Source organism: Balaenoptera ricei, chromosome 2, assembly GCF_028023285.1.
Source record: "Balaenoptera ricei isolate mBalRic1 chromosome 2, mBalRic1.hap2, whole genome shotgun sequence".
Classification (NCBI taxonomy): domain Eukaryota; kingdom Metazoa; phylum Chordata; class Mammalia; order Artiodactyla; family Balaenopteridae; genus Balaenoptera; species Balaenoptera ricei.
Genome location: NC_082640.1, coordinates 69,123,813 through 69,139,270, shown reverse-complemented (window position 1 = coordinate 69,139,270; position 15,458 = coordinate 69,123,813). Strand labels below are relative to the sequence as shown.

Here is a 15,458-nt window from a genome sequence, read left to right as displayed (position 1 = left end):
ATTGCTATCTTGACATTTTTTACTCTTGTTAGACGGTCTAAAGGTAAAAACTTTAAATCTCACCAAAATAGGAACAATTTTTTTAAAAACGTGAAAAGTGGACTAGATTCATTTTGGGTAGTATTTTCTGTCTACCCTCCTAACGACAGTAGAATAAGAATTTTCAGTTTGTAAACAAGGATTTACCAGCAAAGTAAAGGCCAAATAAAAATGGTAGGTGATGCAGAAAAAGCATTTAACAAAATCTAACACCTTTTCTTGATAAACACACTCAAACAAACTAGGAATAAAGGTAACTTCCTCAACCTGATAAGGGCATCTAGGAAAAACCCACAGCTAACATCATAGTTAATGGTGCAAGACTGAAAACTTTCCCCCTAAGATCAGGAGCAAGACAAGGATGTTTGCTCTCACCACTTCTATTCATCATTGTACTGGAGGTTCTAGCTAGGGCAGTTAGGCAAGAAAAAGAAATAAAAGGTGCCCAGACTGGAAAGAAATAAAATTATCTCTATTCACAGATGACATGATCTTATATATAGAAATCCTAAAGAACCCAGAAACAATCTATTAGAGCTAATAAACAAATTCAGCAAGGTTGTAAGAACCAACATCAATATACAAAAATCAATTGTATCTCTATACTTTAGCAATGAACAATCCAAAAATAATTTTAAATCAATTTTTTTAAAAATCAAAAAAATAAAATACTTAGAAATAAGTTTAGCAGAAGAAGTACAAGACCTGTCCACTGAAAACTACAAAACAGCATAAAAAAAAGGAGACCTAAATAAGTGGAAAGACATTCTATGATTTATGGAATAGAGGACTTAGCATTGCTAAAATGATAGTTCTCTCCAAATTGATCCACAGATTCATTGCAATTCCTATCAAAATCCCAGCTGGCTTTCTTGCAGAAATTGACAAGATAATCCTAGAATTCATGTGGAAATGCGAGAGATCCAGAATAGTCAAAATAATTTTGAAAAAGAAGAACAAAGTTAGAGGGCCTCTCAATTTTAAAAACTTACTACAAAGCTACAGTAATCAAGACTGTATGGGGACTTCCCTGGTGGTGCAGTGGTTAAGAATCCGCCTGCCAATGCAGGGGACATGGGTTCAATCCCTGGTCCGGGAAGATCCCACATGCCGCGGAGCAACTAAGCCTGTGCGCCACAACTACTGAGCCTGTGCTCTAGAGCCTGCGAGCCACAATTATTGAGCCCGTGTGCTACAACTGCTGAAGCCCACATGCCTAGAGTCCGTGCTCTGCAACAAGAGAAGCCCCCACTCACCGCAACTACAGAAAAGCCAGTGCGCAGCAACGAAGACCCAATGCAGCCAAAAAAATAAAAATTAATTAAAAAAAAAAGACTGTGTGGTACTGTCATAAGAATAGATATATAGATTATATAGATCAATGGAATAGAATTGAGAGTCCAGAAACAAAACTTCACTTTTACAGTCAATTGATTTTCAACAAGTGCCAAGCCCATTCAATGAGAAAAGAATAGACTTTTTGACAAATGGTGCTGGGACAAATGGATATCCACATACAAATGAATGAAGTTGTACCTCTCTACTCCACAGCATATACAAAAATTAAGTAAAACTGGATCAAAGACTTAAATGTAAGAGCTAAAACTATTAAACTCTTAGAAGAAAACAGGTATAAATCTTCATAACCTTGTGGTTAGCAATGGTTTCTTAGATATGATACGTTAAGTGTAATCAACCAATGTAAAAATAGTAAGTTGGATTCCATCAAAATTGAATACTTCTGTGTGAACCAAAGGACACTCAAGAAAGTGAAAAGACAACTTACAGAATGGGAGAAAACATTTGTAAATCATAAATCTGATAAGTCTCTAGTGTCCACGGTATATAAAGTACACTTACAATTCAACAATAGAAAGACAAATAACCCAATTAAAAAGTGAACAAAGGACTTGAACAGACAGTTTTCAAAGACGATATGCAAATACACAATAATCACATGAAGAAATGCTCAACATCATTAGTTATTAGGGAAATGCAAATCAAAACAGCAAGATACCATTTCACACTTAAGATGGCTAGAATCGAAAAGGCAGACAATAGCAAGCTTGACAAGGATATGGTGAAACTGGAGCCCTCATATATTGCTGACAGGAGTGTAAAATGGTGTCACGGCCATGTATAATTTCATATTTCCTCAAAAAGTTAAACAATAGGGATTTCCCTGGTGGTCCAATGGTAAAGAATCCGTCTTCCAATACAGGGTACGTGGGTTCGATCCCTGGTCAGGGAACTAAGATCCCACATGCCCGTGGGGCAACTAAGCCCGCGTGCCACAACTACTGAGCTCTCATGCCTCAATGAGAGAGGCCACGTGCCGCAAACTAGAGCCCACACGCCACAACTAGAGCGAGAAAACCTGCACACCACAACTAGAGAGAAGCCCGCATACCGCAACTAGAGAGAAACCCGAGCAGACCACGCACCTTAACGAAAAGATCCCTCATGCCTCAACAAAGATCCTGTGTGCCACAACTAAGACCTGATGCAGCCAAAAAAAATAAGGAAAATAAATAAATAAAATAAAATTTTTTTAAGTTAAACATAAAATTACCACATAGGGAATTCCCTGGTGGTCCAGTGGTTAGGACTCCATGCTTTCACTGCCGAGGGCCCTTGTTCAATCCCTGGTTGGGGAACTAAGATTCCACAAGCCACCATGCAGCGTCACCAAAAAAAAAAAAAGACTCAGCAATTCCACACCTAGTTATATACCCAAGAGTACTGAAAATATATGTTCATATAAAAACTTGTATATTAATGTTCATAGAAGCATTACTCATAACAGCCAAAAAGTAGAAACAGCTCAAATTCCCATCAACTAATAAATGGGTGAATTCCATTATATTAAATGAATAATATTTCATACATTGGAATACATAGGTGTAAATCTTCATGACCTTGTGGTTAGCAATGGTTTCTTAGATATAATACCTAAAGTGCAAGCAACCAAAGTAAAAATAGATAATAGATACAATGAAATATTATTCAGCCATAAAAAGGAAATTAAGTTCTGATCCATGCTACAACATGGATGAACCTTGAAAACATTATGCTAAAACACAAAGGCCACAGATTGTATGATTCCATTTACATGAAATGTCCAGAGTAGGCAAAACCATAGACACAGAAAATAGATTAGAGGTTGCCAGGAGCTAGGAGAGGTGGAAAATGGGAAGTGGCAGCTAATGGGTATAGAGTTTCTACTTGGGGTGATGAAAATGTTCTGGAACAACATAGTAGTGATGGCTGCTTATGAATATACTAAAAACCACTGAATTATATACTCTAAAAGGGTAACTTTTATAGTATGTGAACTCTACCTCAATAAAAAATAACTAACTAGAATAAAATGGAAAGGTGCCAATTTTTCTCCGAAAAACCAATGGAAATAAATGCTCCCATCAGCCAACTAGCCCTCATTCTAGAGTGACTAGACCAGTGCATCTCAAATTATCTGCAGTGAAGGACCTGTTTGTTTTGTTTTTTCTGACTTATCATGCATCAATACTTTTGTAAAATACAATAAAAAATGAATTACTAGAAAAATGAAATGAAAAAATTGAAGACATAAAATAGAAGTCCATTTTTTCATTATTAGATTTAATAGACATAAAAATTTCTATAAAGCTTTCCAAGTTCTTACCCTCAATTTTTTTTACCCTTTCATTAAGACTGATAATCAACAATCTGTAGATGGGTATTGGTTAGTGGAACACACTTTAAGCAGAACTGGTCTAAACCACATTGAACTCCAAAAAGGAGCTAATGTTTGAGGAGCTGGGTGCAAGACTTGAAAGAGGTCTTTAAGTAACAAGTATTATTTTTACTGTTCATTTACAGACCGCCATTGATGACATTGAAGCCATTCTAGGAGTAACAGAGGAAAACAAATTGAGATTTGAAGAAAACCTAGAGTCCAAAGATGATAAAAAACCTCTCTGAACCTGATAAATGGATGGTCCTGGAATACATTACTGATTTTGGATTCCAATCTAGAGCCAAAAAAGGGGCAACATTCATTTTGCTATTAGGAATAAAAGGAAGGGAAAGTTAGTTTGCTTTGTTTGCTAGGAGGTGTATCAGAACAGATTGTAATGTAATGCTCTTTTTAAAAAATTGTTTATTAAGTGATCTTATTTTACTTATTAAACCAAAACCTGTTTGTGTTATCATTTCAGAGCATTAAACAATCTCTTCCTCTTCCCAAACTCAGGAAGAAATAATCAGGAAAGTTACAAGTCTTACTAATATCACTTCTGCATCTACCTCTTTATAAACTTCAGGATTATAAATGTTTTATAAAGTTTTCTCCTCCTGTTTCTGATACTAATTTGTCTTCTGCATTTAAAAAATTGAATAAAGGTTTAATCATCACTATTTGGCAAAACGCAAATGTCTTTTTTTCCCAAGAAAATTACATTTATATGGATTTTTAAAATGACCCTTTATCATTCATTGTATTTTTATTGTATCAAGCGACTATTGTCTGTTGTTGCCATTTTTCAAAAAGTAAGGTAAGCCAACATCTAGTTAAATAAAGCAACAGAATGTATCTAGGTGGCAGTATCTGCTCTTAGTTTAAGATACAGTGTAACTCAGCCCTTTAGCTTGAATAAACTCAGCCCTCTAGCTTGAATAAACATTCTCTAGTTCTCCATTTAATACAGCAGTAGGATTTTTACAAGTATAATTCAACAGTACCTTTCAAAGGGCAAATTGCTAAAATTATGCAATGTTGACACTAACTCTCAGCATTTGTAATTGTTCAAAGTATTTCTACATCATCCAGCTTTACTGAAGGGGGAAATATGCAAGTCACAACACCAAAATCACAGAGATGTTTTAAAGAATGACCTTTATATCTTTAAAAATATTTGAGTGTGTTGGGGAAAAGAGGGGTATTTATAACCTATGGAATTCCAATAATGTGTTAACTATGCCTCAGCCATAGGCTGAGTTTCTGCAATAAAATTAACATTAGTGTGTGTATGTGTCAGCTTTTGTTTTGCTATAGTTGGAAATACATTAATTAGCCAGGTTTCCTGCCTGTGCTAGGTAAAACGATGACCTCTTTTTCTTGCCAGATCGCTCTAATCCATATGAGGGGCCCATTGTCCAGACACTTGACGGATAGGAAGTACTACATGCCCATTAGAGTCTCGCCTCAATTGAAGCCAGAGCAACATAAGGTCCAAGAGACTCATTAGTTCACTGGCACAATGGTGTCCTGAGAGTAAATGAAACCCTCTGTCTCCTTATGGCTCTCATCTGCTCTGGACTTTAAAAGAAAACTGTCTCTGTTTTGTTCAGCACAGCAGTGGATCTTTCACATGGTGAGATCCCCATCTTAATAGTACAAAACTGTTAAATCTATCAAGGAAGTTTTTATATGTGAATTTTGATTAGCACTCTTGAGCCCCAAGCTGCTGGCAATAGTAAAATGAGTTCACTCTCTGGTACTTTTTTTTTTTTAACCCACATGATTGCCTTCTCAAACAATGCACTTTCCTTCTTTGCCTCTATCATTAACATGCACCACAGAGTGCCTGTTTCCAAATTCAGGCCTTATATTCAGATTCAGGTCTCACTGGAAAGTGATTGGGAGTCAGGTTCTCTACATAAGAACCTACGGCTTCAAAATCAAAGGAGAAAAATTGGTATAATAGAACAATCACTTCAAGTAATTAAGTGAAAGAAGCCAGAGGACCAGATTAAATTAGTGAAATGTTTTAATTACAGAACATTTGAAAAGAAGCATAGTCCATTATCTTTTAGCACATATGAATAGCAAAGATACTGTGCTATTGGTAAACTAAGGTAAGTTTGAAAAACAAATCATGTATATGTGTACAATGTATCCTAAACATAAATTAATCAATATAAATGACTGAGCTTTTACTATTCTAAATGGGAAACTGAAATCTTTGTTGATAAGAGGATTTTTGAAAATGATGTGCCATTTTTCGGGAAGTTTTGGGGAGAAGCATACGTTTAACAGTAGAGCTATCTTTGTATGAGAAATGACCCATTGTTTAATATTGAATGTTTGTGATGGTTTGAGAAGCAAACTCTACTAACCATTTAGGAGCACATTATTGGATGATGATAATTATCTTCCTTTATATATTACCTATTTTATATTGAGTTTAAAGAAAGCAAATAATGATATTCAGTGGCAAACTGTGCTTTCTACTTAACTACCTTCCACTATCTACTTACATTTACCTTTTATTGAACACTTATTACTGGCTAGGTGTGTACTGTACTAGAAGCTTTATATACATTTTTTTAATTGCATCTTTCCAACAACACCATGTGGGAAAATACTACTACTGTCCTCACTTTACATACGAGAAAACTGAGATTTAGTGAGGGTATCTCACACCATGTCTCAAGCTAAATGAAATTTGGGATTTAAACTAGTTTAACACAAATTCTAGCATATTGTATAAAGTAGACAGTTCAGTATCTACTTGGGATTTAAACTAGTTTAACACAAACTCTAGCATATTGTATAAAGTAGACAGTTCAGTGTCACTTGTCCCAGATCAGGCAAGGGACCTACTCTTTTATAACAAATTCTAGTGTGTTGCTTAAAGTACAGAAGGACGGTTTAACTTACACATGCTTCCTGCTAATAACATAAACTTGGGCAGCTGACTGCATTGTGAGGCATCACAACTGCATGATCAAAGAAATCAGAAGAGAAAGTGGCATCAGTGGAATTCTCCCATGGTGACGGATCTGTAAGACTTTGGTGGAGGACTGATGATGGGAACGTGCAGAAGAGTTTGAAAGCTGGGAAATCATGCCCCATAGTTTCACTCGAAAGATGGGTATTAGGTCAAGAAACTGGGTAAGGTTAAGAAAGGACTTCCAACAGGATGTAGAGTAACCTGGGAGGAGTTTGGGGAGCATTACTTCAGCTATATCATCCTAAGAATTGCAAGCATCCTATTTTTCAAGTATAAAAATAGGTATTTTATCCTAAGTAATATATTAGTAATCATCTGATAGCTTTAACAATTAATCATTTGTATGCATCTGGCACCTTTCTTCTAAAGAGCTCAAAGCACTTTACATTTGTTATCTCATTAATTCCCAACACTGTCCCTGTGGGGAAGGTGATAAGTGTTTTAACATTTAGATGTTTATCTTTCAGAATTTCTCAAGCACACATTAATTATATTTCCAAAAGTATAAATGTTCATTAGTTTTATTTTACTGTTCCTCTGGCTTTAATGTGCATAGCAAATTTGTTCAACTCTTTAAATGTGCTAATCACAGTAAATCTTATTTGGAAAACTAGAAATTATGTTGCCAGGATAATGTGAGGGTAGAGGTTACAGGGAGGGAGGAAGCATCTGACTTTGCCTTTCTCCTTGGAAGAAGTTTGGTCTAATCCATTGCAAGTGCGGATGTAATGACTGTGCTGTGGCTCTTCTGTATCTTTTCTGTATTCCATTCTTTCCAAAGGTGTGCCTCAGGAGGGTAAGGACTGTATCTAAAAGCCTGAGGCAGACAGCTGCTATTTCCATCTTTGTTTTATTAATGATTTCATCAATGTGGAACAGAAAACTGATGCATTCTATTAGGAGTTACATTCCAAAGAGTCACAGAATAGTAAGGGCTAGAAACTTGTCTCCCCAGCCCTCCCTCTCTCTGAGATGGCCATACCTTCCTCAATTTTCTAACTAGAAAAATGGCAGATAGTTAATACCTGCTCCTTAGGGAAGCAGTAGAGATTAATTGGCAATGTTGGGAAAGTCTTTCAAAGATGAAGCACTCTGCATAAATGTTTAAGTAGTATTATGACATTGCAACTTCAAATGGAAGTTCTAACTTTGAAATGTGATTATACACTTTCTAAGAAAGCCCTTTCATAACCACATGTATAGGTTTATTTTTCACTCTAACAAACAGTCTAACTCATGGTTGTGAAACTTTATTGCACTTGACGGAGGGGCCTGGCTCTATTAGTTTTAAACTGCTGGTTTCTGGGGTATTTATGTAAGTGAGGGAAAGATACCAAAACAGTAAATAATAAGCATGTCCCTGCTGTTTAAAAATCTGTTGGTAGGGCTTCCCTGGTGGTGCAGTGGTTAAGAATCTGCCTGCCAATGCAGGGGACACGGGTTCGAGCCCTGGTCTGGGAGGATCCCACATGCCGCGGAGCAACTAAGCCTGTGAGCCACAACTACTGAGCCTGCGCGTCTAGAGCCTGTGCTCCACAACGAGAGAGGCCACGACGATGAGAAGCCCCGCGCACCGCGATGAAGAGTGGCCCCCGCTTGCCGCAACTGGAGAAAGCCTGCGCACAGAAACGAAGACCCAACACAGCCAAAAATAAATAAATAAATAAATAAATTTATTAAAAAAAAAAAAAAATCTGTTGGTAAAAACAACTTTTGTTTTGTTATAAGAAGACCCTAAACGTAGCACAGAAAAATACAGCTATGGCATCTATGTGTAAGTGTTTTTTGGTTTGGGGGGGAGTTTATGACGGTGGTTTCCCCCCAAGCATTTCTTTTCCGTTCTGTAAACATTTTGGTTCACTTCCACATTTGTCACCATATATATTATATATATGTGTGAGTGTATGTATGTATGGAGAGAAAGAGAAGTGAGTAAAATGCAACATTTTAAGATTTTTTTATTTAACAAAATGTTAAAAAGTATACCAGATGGCTAATTATAGCTCCCAGAAACAAAAGGCCACACCTAAGTTTATTGCAGTTGCCTCATAAGGAATGTTATGATGAAATCATGGTTCCATAAACTTGACAACAAAACAGCAAAATAAACTTCAAATTTAAATTCAAATTTTGGTTCATTTACAGACTCATGCCACTTTGCTTCCCAGAAAAGGACACAAAATACTTACTTTGCAATCACTGAAAAACTCAAAATTATCTAACAACATTCTCTTTATCTAGGTTTCCTTCACAATGCCTTTCTACTCATTATCTCGGGTGTTGTGTTTTTTTTTTTTTTTCCTCAAGTTGAATATCTGTAGCCACCTTCCTAAGCAAAAAATTATATATCATTTGCAACAATAGTGAAAAATCAGAAAGGTCTAAATGTTCAACAATAGAGTATTGCTTAAAAATTATGAATAGCTATATAAAGGACCTCTGTACAACCATTAAAAAAATCATTCCTACACTTAATATATGATCCAGCCACTCCACTCCTACTTATATACCCAAGAGAAAAGAAAGCATATACAAAGACTTGTACACGAATGTTCACAGCAGCTTTATTTGTAACAGCCCAAAACTGGAAAAAATCCAAACATCCATCAACAGGTGGATGGATAAACAAATTGTGGGATATCCTACAATGGAATACTACTTAGCAATGAGAAGGAGTGAACTGTTGATAAACTCAAAGTCATGGATGAATCAATATAATTATGCTGAATGAAAATATTTAGATTAAAAAAGTACCTATCCATTTACATAGCATTCTAGAAAATACCAACTACGGTGACAAAAAGCAGATCAACAGTGCTTAGGGGTGGGAAGTGGGATAGTAGGGAAGGGAAGAGCAGGAGGATTACAAAGGGGCAGAAGGAAATTCTGGGGCTTCACTATATTGACTGTGAAAATGGTCTCTTGGATGTCAAAACTTATCAAGTTGTACACCTTAAGTAAGGGCAGTGTTTGAATGTCAATTATACCGCAAAAAACTGTTTTTAAAAAATCATGTATTAGGAGAATATGTTACATTAGAAGTAAATGAAATGATATTTAATTATTATGAATTAAAGAAGCATATTTTAAAACAGCATGAAAACTATGACTCCAAATTATGACTTTTTAAAAATGCGTACATATATGTACACACACACACACAAGCACACACACAAGACTGTAAGGATAACCCCCCAAATGTTAACAGTGCTTACTTCTTTTTTTTTTTTTTTTTTTTTTTTTATGTCTGAGTAGTACCACATCTTCTTTTATTTTTAAATTTATTTTATCATTATTATTTTTTAACATCTTTATTGGAGTATAATTGCTTTACAATGGTGTGTTAGTTTCTGCTTTATAACAAAGTGAATCAGTTATACATATACATATACCCCCATATCTCTTCCCTCTTGCGTCTCCCTCCCTCCCACCCTCCCTATCCCACCTCTCTAACAGTGCTTACTTCTTAATGGTGGGATTTTTTTCTTTCTGTATTTTCTGTCTTGTAGTGAACCTGTTTTTAATTACTGGAGCAAGTGAAACAAAAACCTAATTTTGGGGAGGTTGGGAAAGCAAAATATGAATTTCTTCATTGTAAGTTCTGCTATCCAAAGTGATAATGAACTTAGGGACATGACCTGGGAATATCATAACCACCTCCCTGCTCCAAGTTCCCAAAGCTGTCACCGGACAGTAATGGCCTGTTCCCTAGCACCATGGTAGGGTATTCTAAGCTTAATACCCTTAGTATTCTAGAATTCAGACCATGACTTTAGTGTGATACCTACTCATGTAAACAGAGATGCATAAAAGGGTGAATGCTTCTGCCATCTGCAATGGTTTGGAGGGACAGATAGTGATTAGGTGGCATTTGTAGTTATTCTAAATGGAGGGACAGATAGTGATTAGGTGGCATTTGTAGTTATTCTAAATGCGTATGGAATATATATATAACATCTGCTTTAGATTTAAATGTCTTAATGAGTTTCAGTTCCAGTTCTTTCTTTAATGGACAATAATTTCTCCTCTCTAGTTCTCGGTTTTCTGGCATGTAAAATAAGAAAGTGGAACTGATATTTAAGCTTAATCCTAGCTCTAATGTTCTATGATTCTATGCCACCATCATCAAAGTATTAAAAGGGCAACATTTGATGTATCACACAAGAAGGTGATTTTTTCTTCTAGCTTTCTCTTCCATCTACTGGAAATAATGGATGAAAATATTTTGCAACTTAGTTCAGCCTCTTAAGTTTCCCCATCTACCATCGAAAAGGGATGTGATTTTGGGACTTCCCTGGTGGTCCAGTGGTAAGGAATCCGCTTTCCAACGCAAGGGACTTGGGTTCGATCCCTGGTCGGGGAACTAAGATCCCACATGCCTCGGGGCAACTAAGCCTGCAAGCCACAACTACTGAGCTCTCACGCCTCAATGAGAGAGCCCACGTGCCACAAACTACAGAGCCCACGCACTCTGGAGCCTGCGCGCCACAACTAGAGAGAAGCCCGAGCACCGCAACAAAGAGACTGTGGGCCGCAAGGAAAGATCCCGCATGCCTCAAAGAAGATTCCGCATGCCACAACTAAGAAAAAAATAATAAAAAGTAATAAAAGAAAATAAATAATAATAAATTTTTAAAAAGAAGTTTAAAAAAGGGATGTGATTTGAAATGGTTACAAAGTATTTTATAATTTAAAATAGTTCTTTGCAATGCCAATGGTTTTCTCTTGGAGGAAATTTTTTTGACAAAATAGTAGCAAGCCAAACATGCTCTTTAGACTGGAATCATGTCTTTCATTTTGGGGGGTTTTCACTTTCTTGCACTGAACTCTTAGGTATTGCAAATCACCTAAAGTAATGGAAACATTTTATTTTGAAAACATTTTTATCTAAACTGATATAGTGAGTACCTCCTGTACTAGAAGATCGTGGTGCAAATAGATGGGACTGAAATGTGAATAAAAGCTTTAAATGTCCCTGTATAAACCAGAGCATGTCTTCTTTTCATATCTGCTTTGCAGTGCAGGATGAATAGCTAGAGTTCTATCTCTGAACTTTAATTTGTACCTGGACTCAAAAAGAGATGGAAGATGTATTTTGTAACATTCCAGTTTGCTATGTAGCAGATGTCCTCCCTCAGGCTGCATAAATGGGCAGCTTTAATCCTATATTTTTCAACACCTCCCAAAATGCACTGTTTCCTAGGCCACATCTAAAAGTGGGCAGGCACTGCCCTTCTCCGAAGTATTCTGACATCCCTGCAGCAAGGCCTGAACAGGGAGCTGAAAGTAGGATGATTCTATATCCCTCCATAAAGCCCACACTAATTGTTATAGCTAAAACACTTCTTTAAATTTCATTGCCAGGGCAGAAATCCCTTTGCTTCCTTCATTCTCACTACCAACTCATAGATTCTTGGCACTAAAACCATGAAAACAGAAAATTATAGATGATGTAAGCTTTTAAAAGTACTTATGAGCATTTTTCTTAAGATGACTTTGTCTTTCAGTATATCTGGATTTTAATTTTTCTAATTACAAAAACACATACTCATGATAAAAGAAAAACCAAATAGGATCACCTAGCTTCTTCAAAAAAACGAATAAGTGAAACAAAACAAAACAAAACAAAAACCTTTTGAAAAACAGAAAAGCACAGGGAAGAAACTAAAAAATCAAAAATTATTTCACCACCTGGAGATTAACTACTGTTAAGGATTTGGGGTGTATCTGCTATTACTCCTGCCTAGGGCCTCTACATTTCTAACTTCTGCCTGGCACACTCTTCTCCCAGAAATTTCTGGGGCTCACTCACTGCATTCAGTCTCTGCTCAACTGTCAGTAGACCAGAGGGGCCCTTCCTGACCACCCTTCCTAATTAGCACTCCCTTATTCTCTAACACCTTACCCTCCTTTATTTTTCTCCAAAGCACTTAACAATATGTGGTATTACATAATAGATTTGCCTATTTTTTAATTATCTGTCTCACCCAAAGGACTGTAAGTATAAAGATATAGCCCAGCTCCTAGAACAGTACCTATCAGTAGAAAGAGTCACTCAATTAATATATATATAATTTGTTCTTTTATCACATATATATTGAGTTCCTATTATATCTTTGTGTATATAATTTTTTAAATAGGATTATATCAGACATACTGTTTTGCAGACTGTGTTTTTCACTTAGCAATAAATTATGAAGACACATCAGAAATTCTTACCCAATGCCATTTTAATAACGGCGTAAGGATGTTACTAATCCTCTATTGTTAGACCAGCACATGGGCATTTCGATGCATCCTTCCACATATCATGTTAATGACAACCAGTTAAGATAATTAATAATATTAACAATGCCTTATATTCCCATGGTAATTTATAGTTCACAAACTATTTTCATATATCATTTGGTCCTTACAATAAACTCAAGCAAACAGAGCAGAAACTCAGAGAGGTTACATAATTTCCCTAAAATCATAAAAAACAGTAATAGGGAGCCCAGATTCAAACGTAGGTCTATCTATCTCTGCAGTCTGGGCTCCTCACTGTACCTCATCATCCCTGGTAGAAGCCTTCATTTTACAGATGAGTGATCCATGCTTAGAGAAGGGAGTAATGATATGCCCAGAGTCACAAAGCTTCTTCAAGAAAAAATACAGATAGAGTAGAACCCAGGACTCCTGACTCCCTGTCCAACGCTCTCTCAACTACATTCTCTCTCAACCACATGCTGGGTCAATAAATTAGAAAAAAAAAATCCTGAATTGCTGCATAGTTAAAATGGTGACCAATACACGCTGTTGCACTTCTCTGAAGATTACACAGTATATTTGCTTGGTGCTGCGAAGTGCCAACCCGATGACACTTGCAATCCTGAGCTTATTTGATGTGGTTGGGAAGCAAATGAGATTCCAGTGCCCCTGTTGCGCATAGGTGCTCAATGAGCATTTCCTGCATGGTGGGAAAGTGCCCTATATTTACAGTACTTGATCCAGTTTAACAGCAAGATCTAATGTTAAAATTAGCCTTGTAAAAGTTTTCACCCTAGTTCACACAAAAACAAGATTCTGAGATTATGACTAGCAATTTTTCATGAGTTGATTTATCTGAATAAAACCTATAAGGTTTTGAACCATTAAACATTCGATTTAGAAAAAAAAAAATCTCAGCATACAGAAGAATAAACTGAGAAATGGAACAGATTTGTTTCTTGCAATAATTATGAGCAATATCTCAAACTCAGCATCCTTAGACCATCGAGCTGTGTAGGATGAATGTGCTAATTAATCAATTACTACCCAACAATGTACCCTGTTTATTTACTGAAATGCACTAGAAACATGTGCAGAACTGGTAATTATTAATCATCTTCAGTAACAAATATGACTCAAGTTCACCTTCATATAATTAATAGAGCATGTAGTTAGCTTTAACATCTTGCTTTATTCGAAATAGCAAGAAGGAATAAAAAGAAAGAGCTGAACCACAGATGTGGTTCACTGAAGTGCTGGCTTGGACTAAATGTGCCTATTACCCACAGCATTTCTCATACCTGTCCAAACTATGGCCAGATTCACTCTCCATTAAAAACCCAGTTTTCAAAACTAAACTTTTTAATGTGAATAAAATTTTAGACCTATAAAAGCAGTCCAAAGAATTCCTACATACTCTTCATTCAGGTTCCCCGAATAAAATCCAAGTTTTAGAGCTTGATAACTTGCTTAGAGTTGGGATCTTTGTTGGTGGTACCCAAACTCCTTATTACTCCTTATTGCATGCCTTTCAGTTTTAAAGATAAAAGTACTTTCAATATGCATAGAAACAGTTGTTTTACAACAAATTTTGCAAGTGATTCCGTTGTGAAAAATCATTTTTTTTTTTTGAGAGTCATCATGTATGCCCCCAAATTTCCCTTGAGCCAGACAGACTCCTGGGCTAGATGGGCCACAGTTTGGATCTAGAATGCTATTTCCTGTTTCCTTACTAATTGTGTAACATCTAAAGGATGTTAAATTGTGTCAGCAACTTTTACATTTGAGTCTAGCATCAGATGGCTCTTTTTAACTATGGTCAAACATGGGGTTTTGAGTCCTATCAATGCACTGGGTTGGCCAACATGTTCGTTTGGGTTTTTTTCATAAGATGGCTCTAGTAGCGCCTTGTTGTCTTTAACTTCATTTGAAACCATTTTGTTAGACTGTATTGTGACAGCTGTCATATCAGCATGCATTTAAAAACAACTTATCAAAATTGGTGAATTTGGGGGACTTCCCTGGTGGCACAGTGGTTAAGACTCCATGCTCCCAATGCAGGGGGCCTGGGTTTGATCCCTGGTCAGGGAACTAGATCCCACATGCACGCCACAACTAAGGAGCCCACCTGCCGCAACTAAGGAGCCCGTGAGCCACAACTAAGGAGCCCGCCTGGTGCAACCAAATAAATAATTCGTTTTTTAAAAATTCATGAATTTTTGTGTAGCTATTTAAATATTGAAGATAGAAGAAAGAAAGCAACATTTTCAGCATATTATGCTTTACTATTTCAAGAAAGGTAAAATTGCAACTGAAACGCAAAAAAAGATTTGTGCAGTGTATGGAGAAGGAGAAGGTGCTGTGACTGATCGAACATGTCAAAAGTAGTTTGCCAAGTTTTGTGCTGGAGATTTCTCACTGGACAATGCTCCACGGTCGGGCGGTAGACCAGTT

At 36.5% G+C, this 15,458-nt stretch overlaps 1 protein-coding gene across 5 annotated transcripts in view; it reads left to right on the top strand.

Moving 5' to 3' along the window:
* Positions 1-4,002, top strand: part of IQCH (IQ motif containing H) — a 213,489-nt gene extending 209,487 nt beyond the window's left edge. For all 5 annotated transcript variants that reach the window (XM_059912952.1, XM_059912956.1, XM_059912955.1 and 2 more), the window contains one exon: positions 3,901-4,002. In XM_059912952.1, the coding sequence (XP_059768935.1) occupies positions 3,901-4,002 (102 nt within the window). The remainder of the gene's footprint in view (positions 1-3,900) is intronic.
* Positions 4,003-15,458: the final 11,456 nt, after the last annotated feature.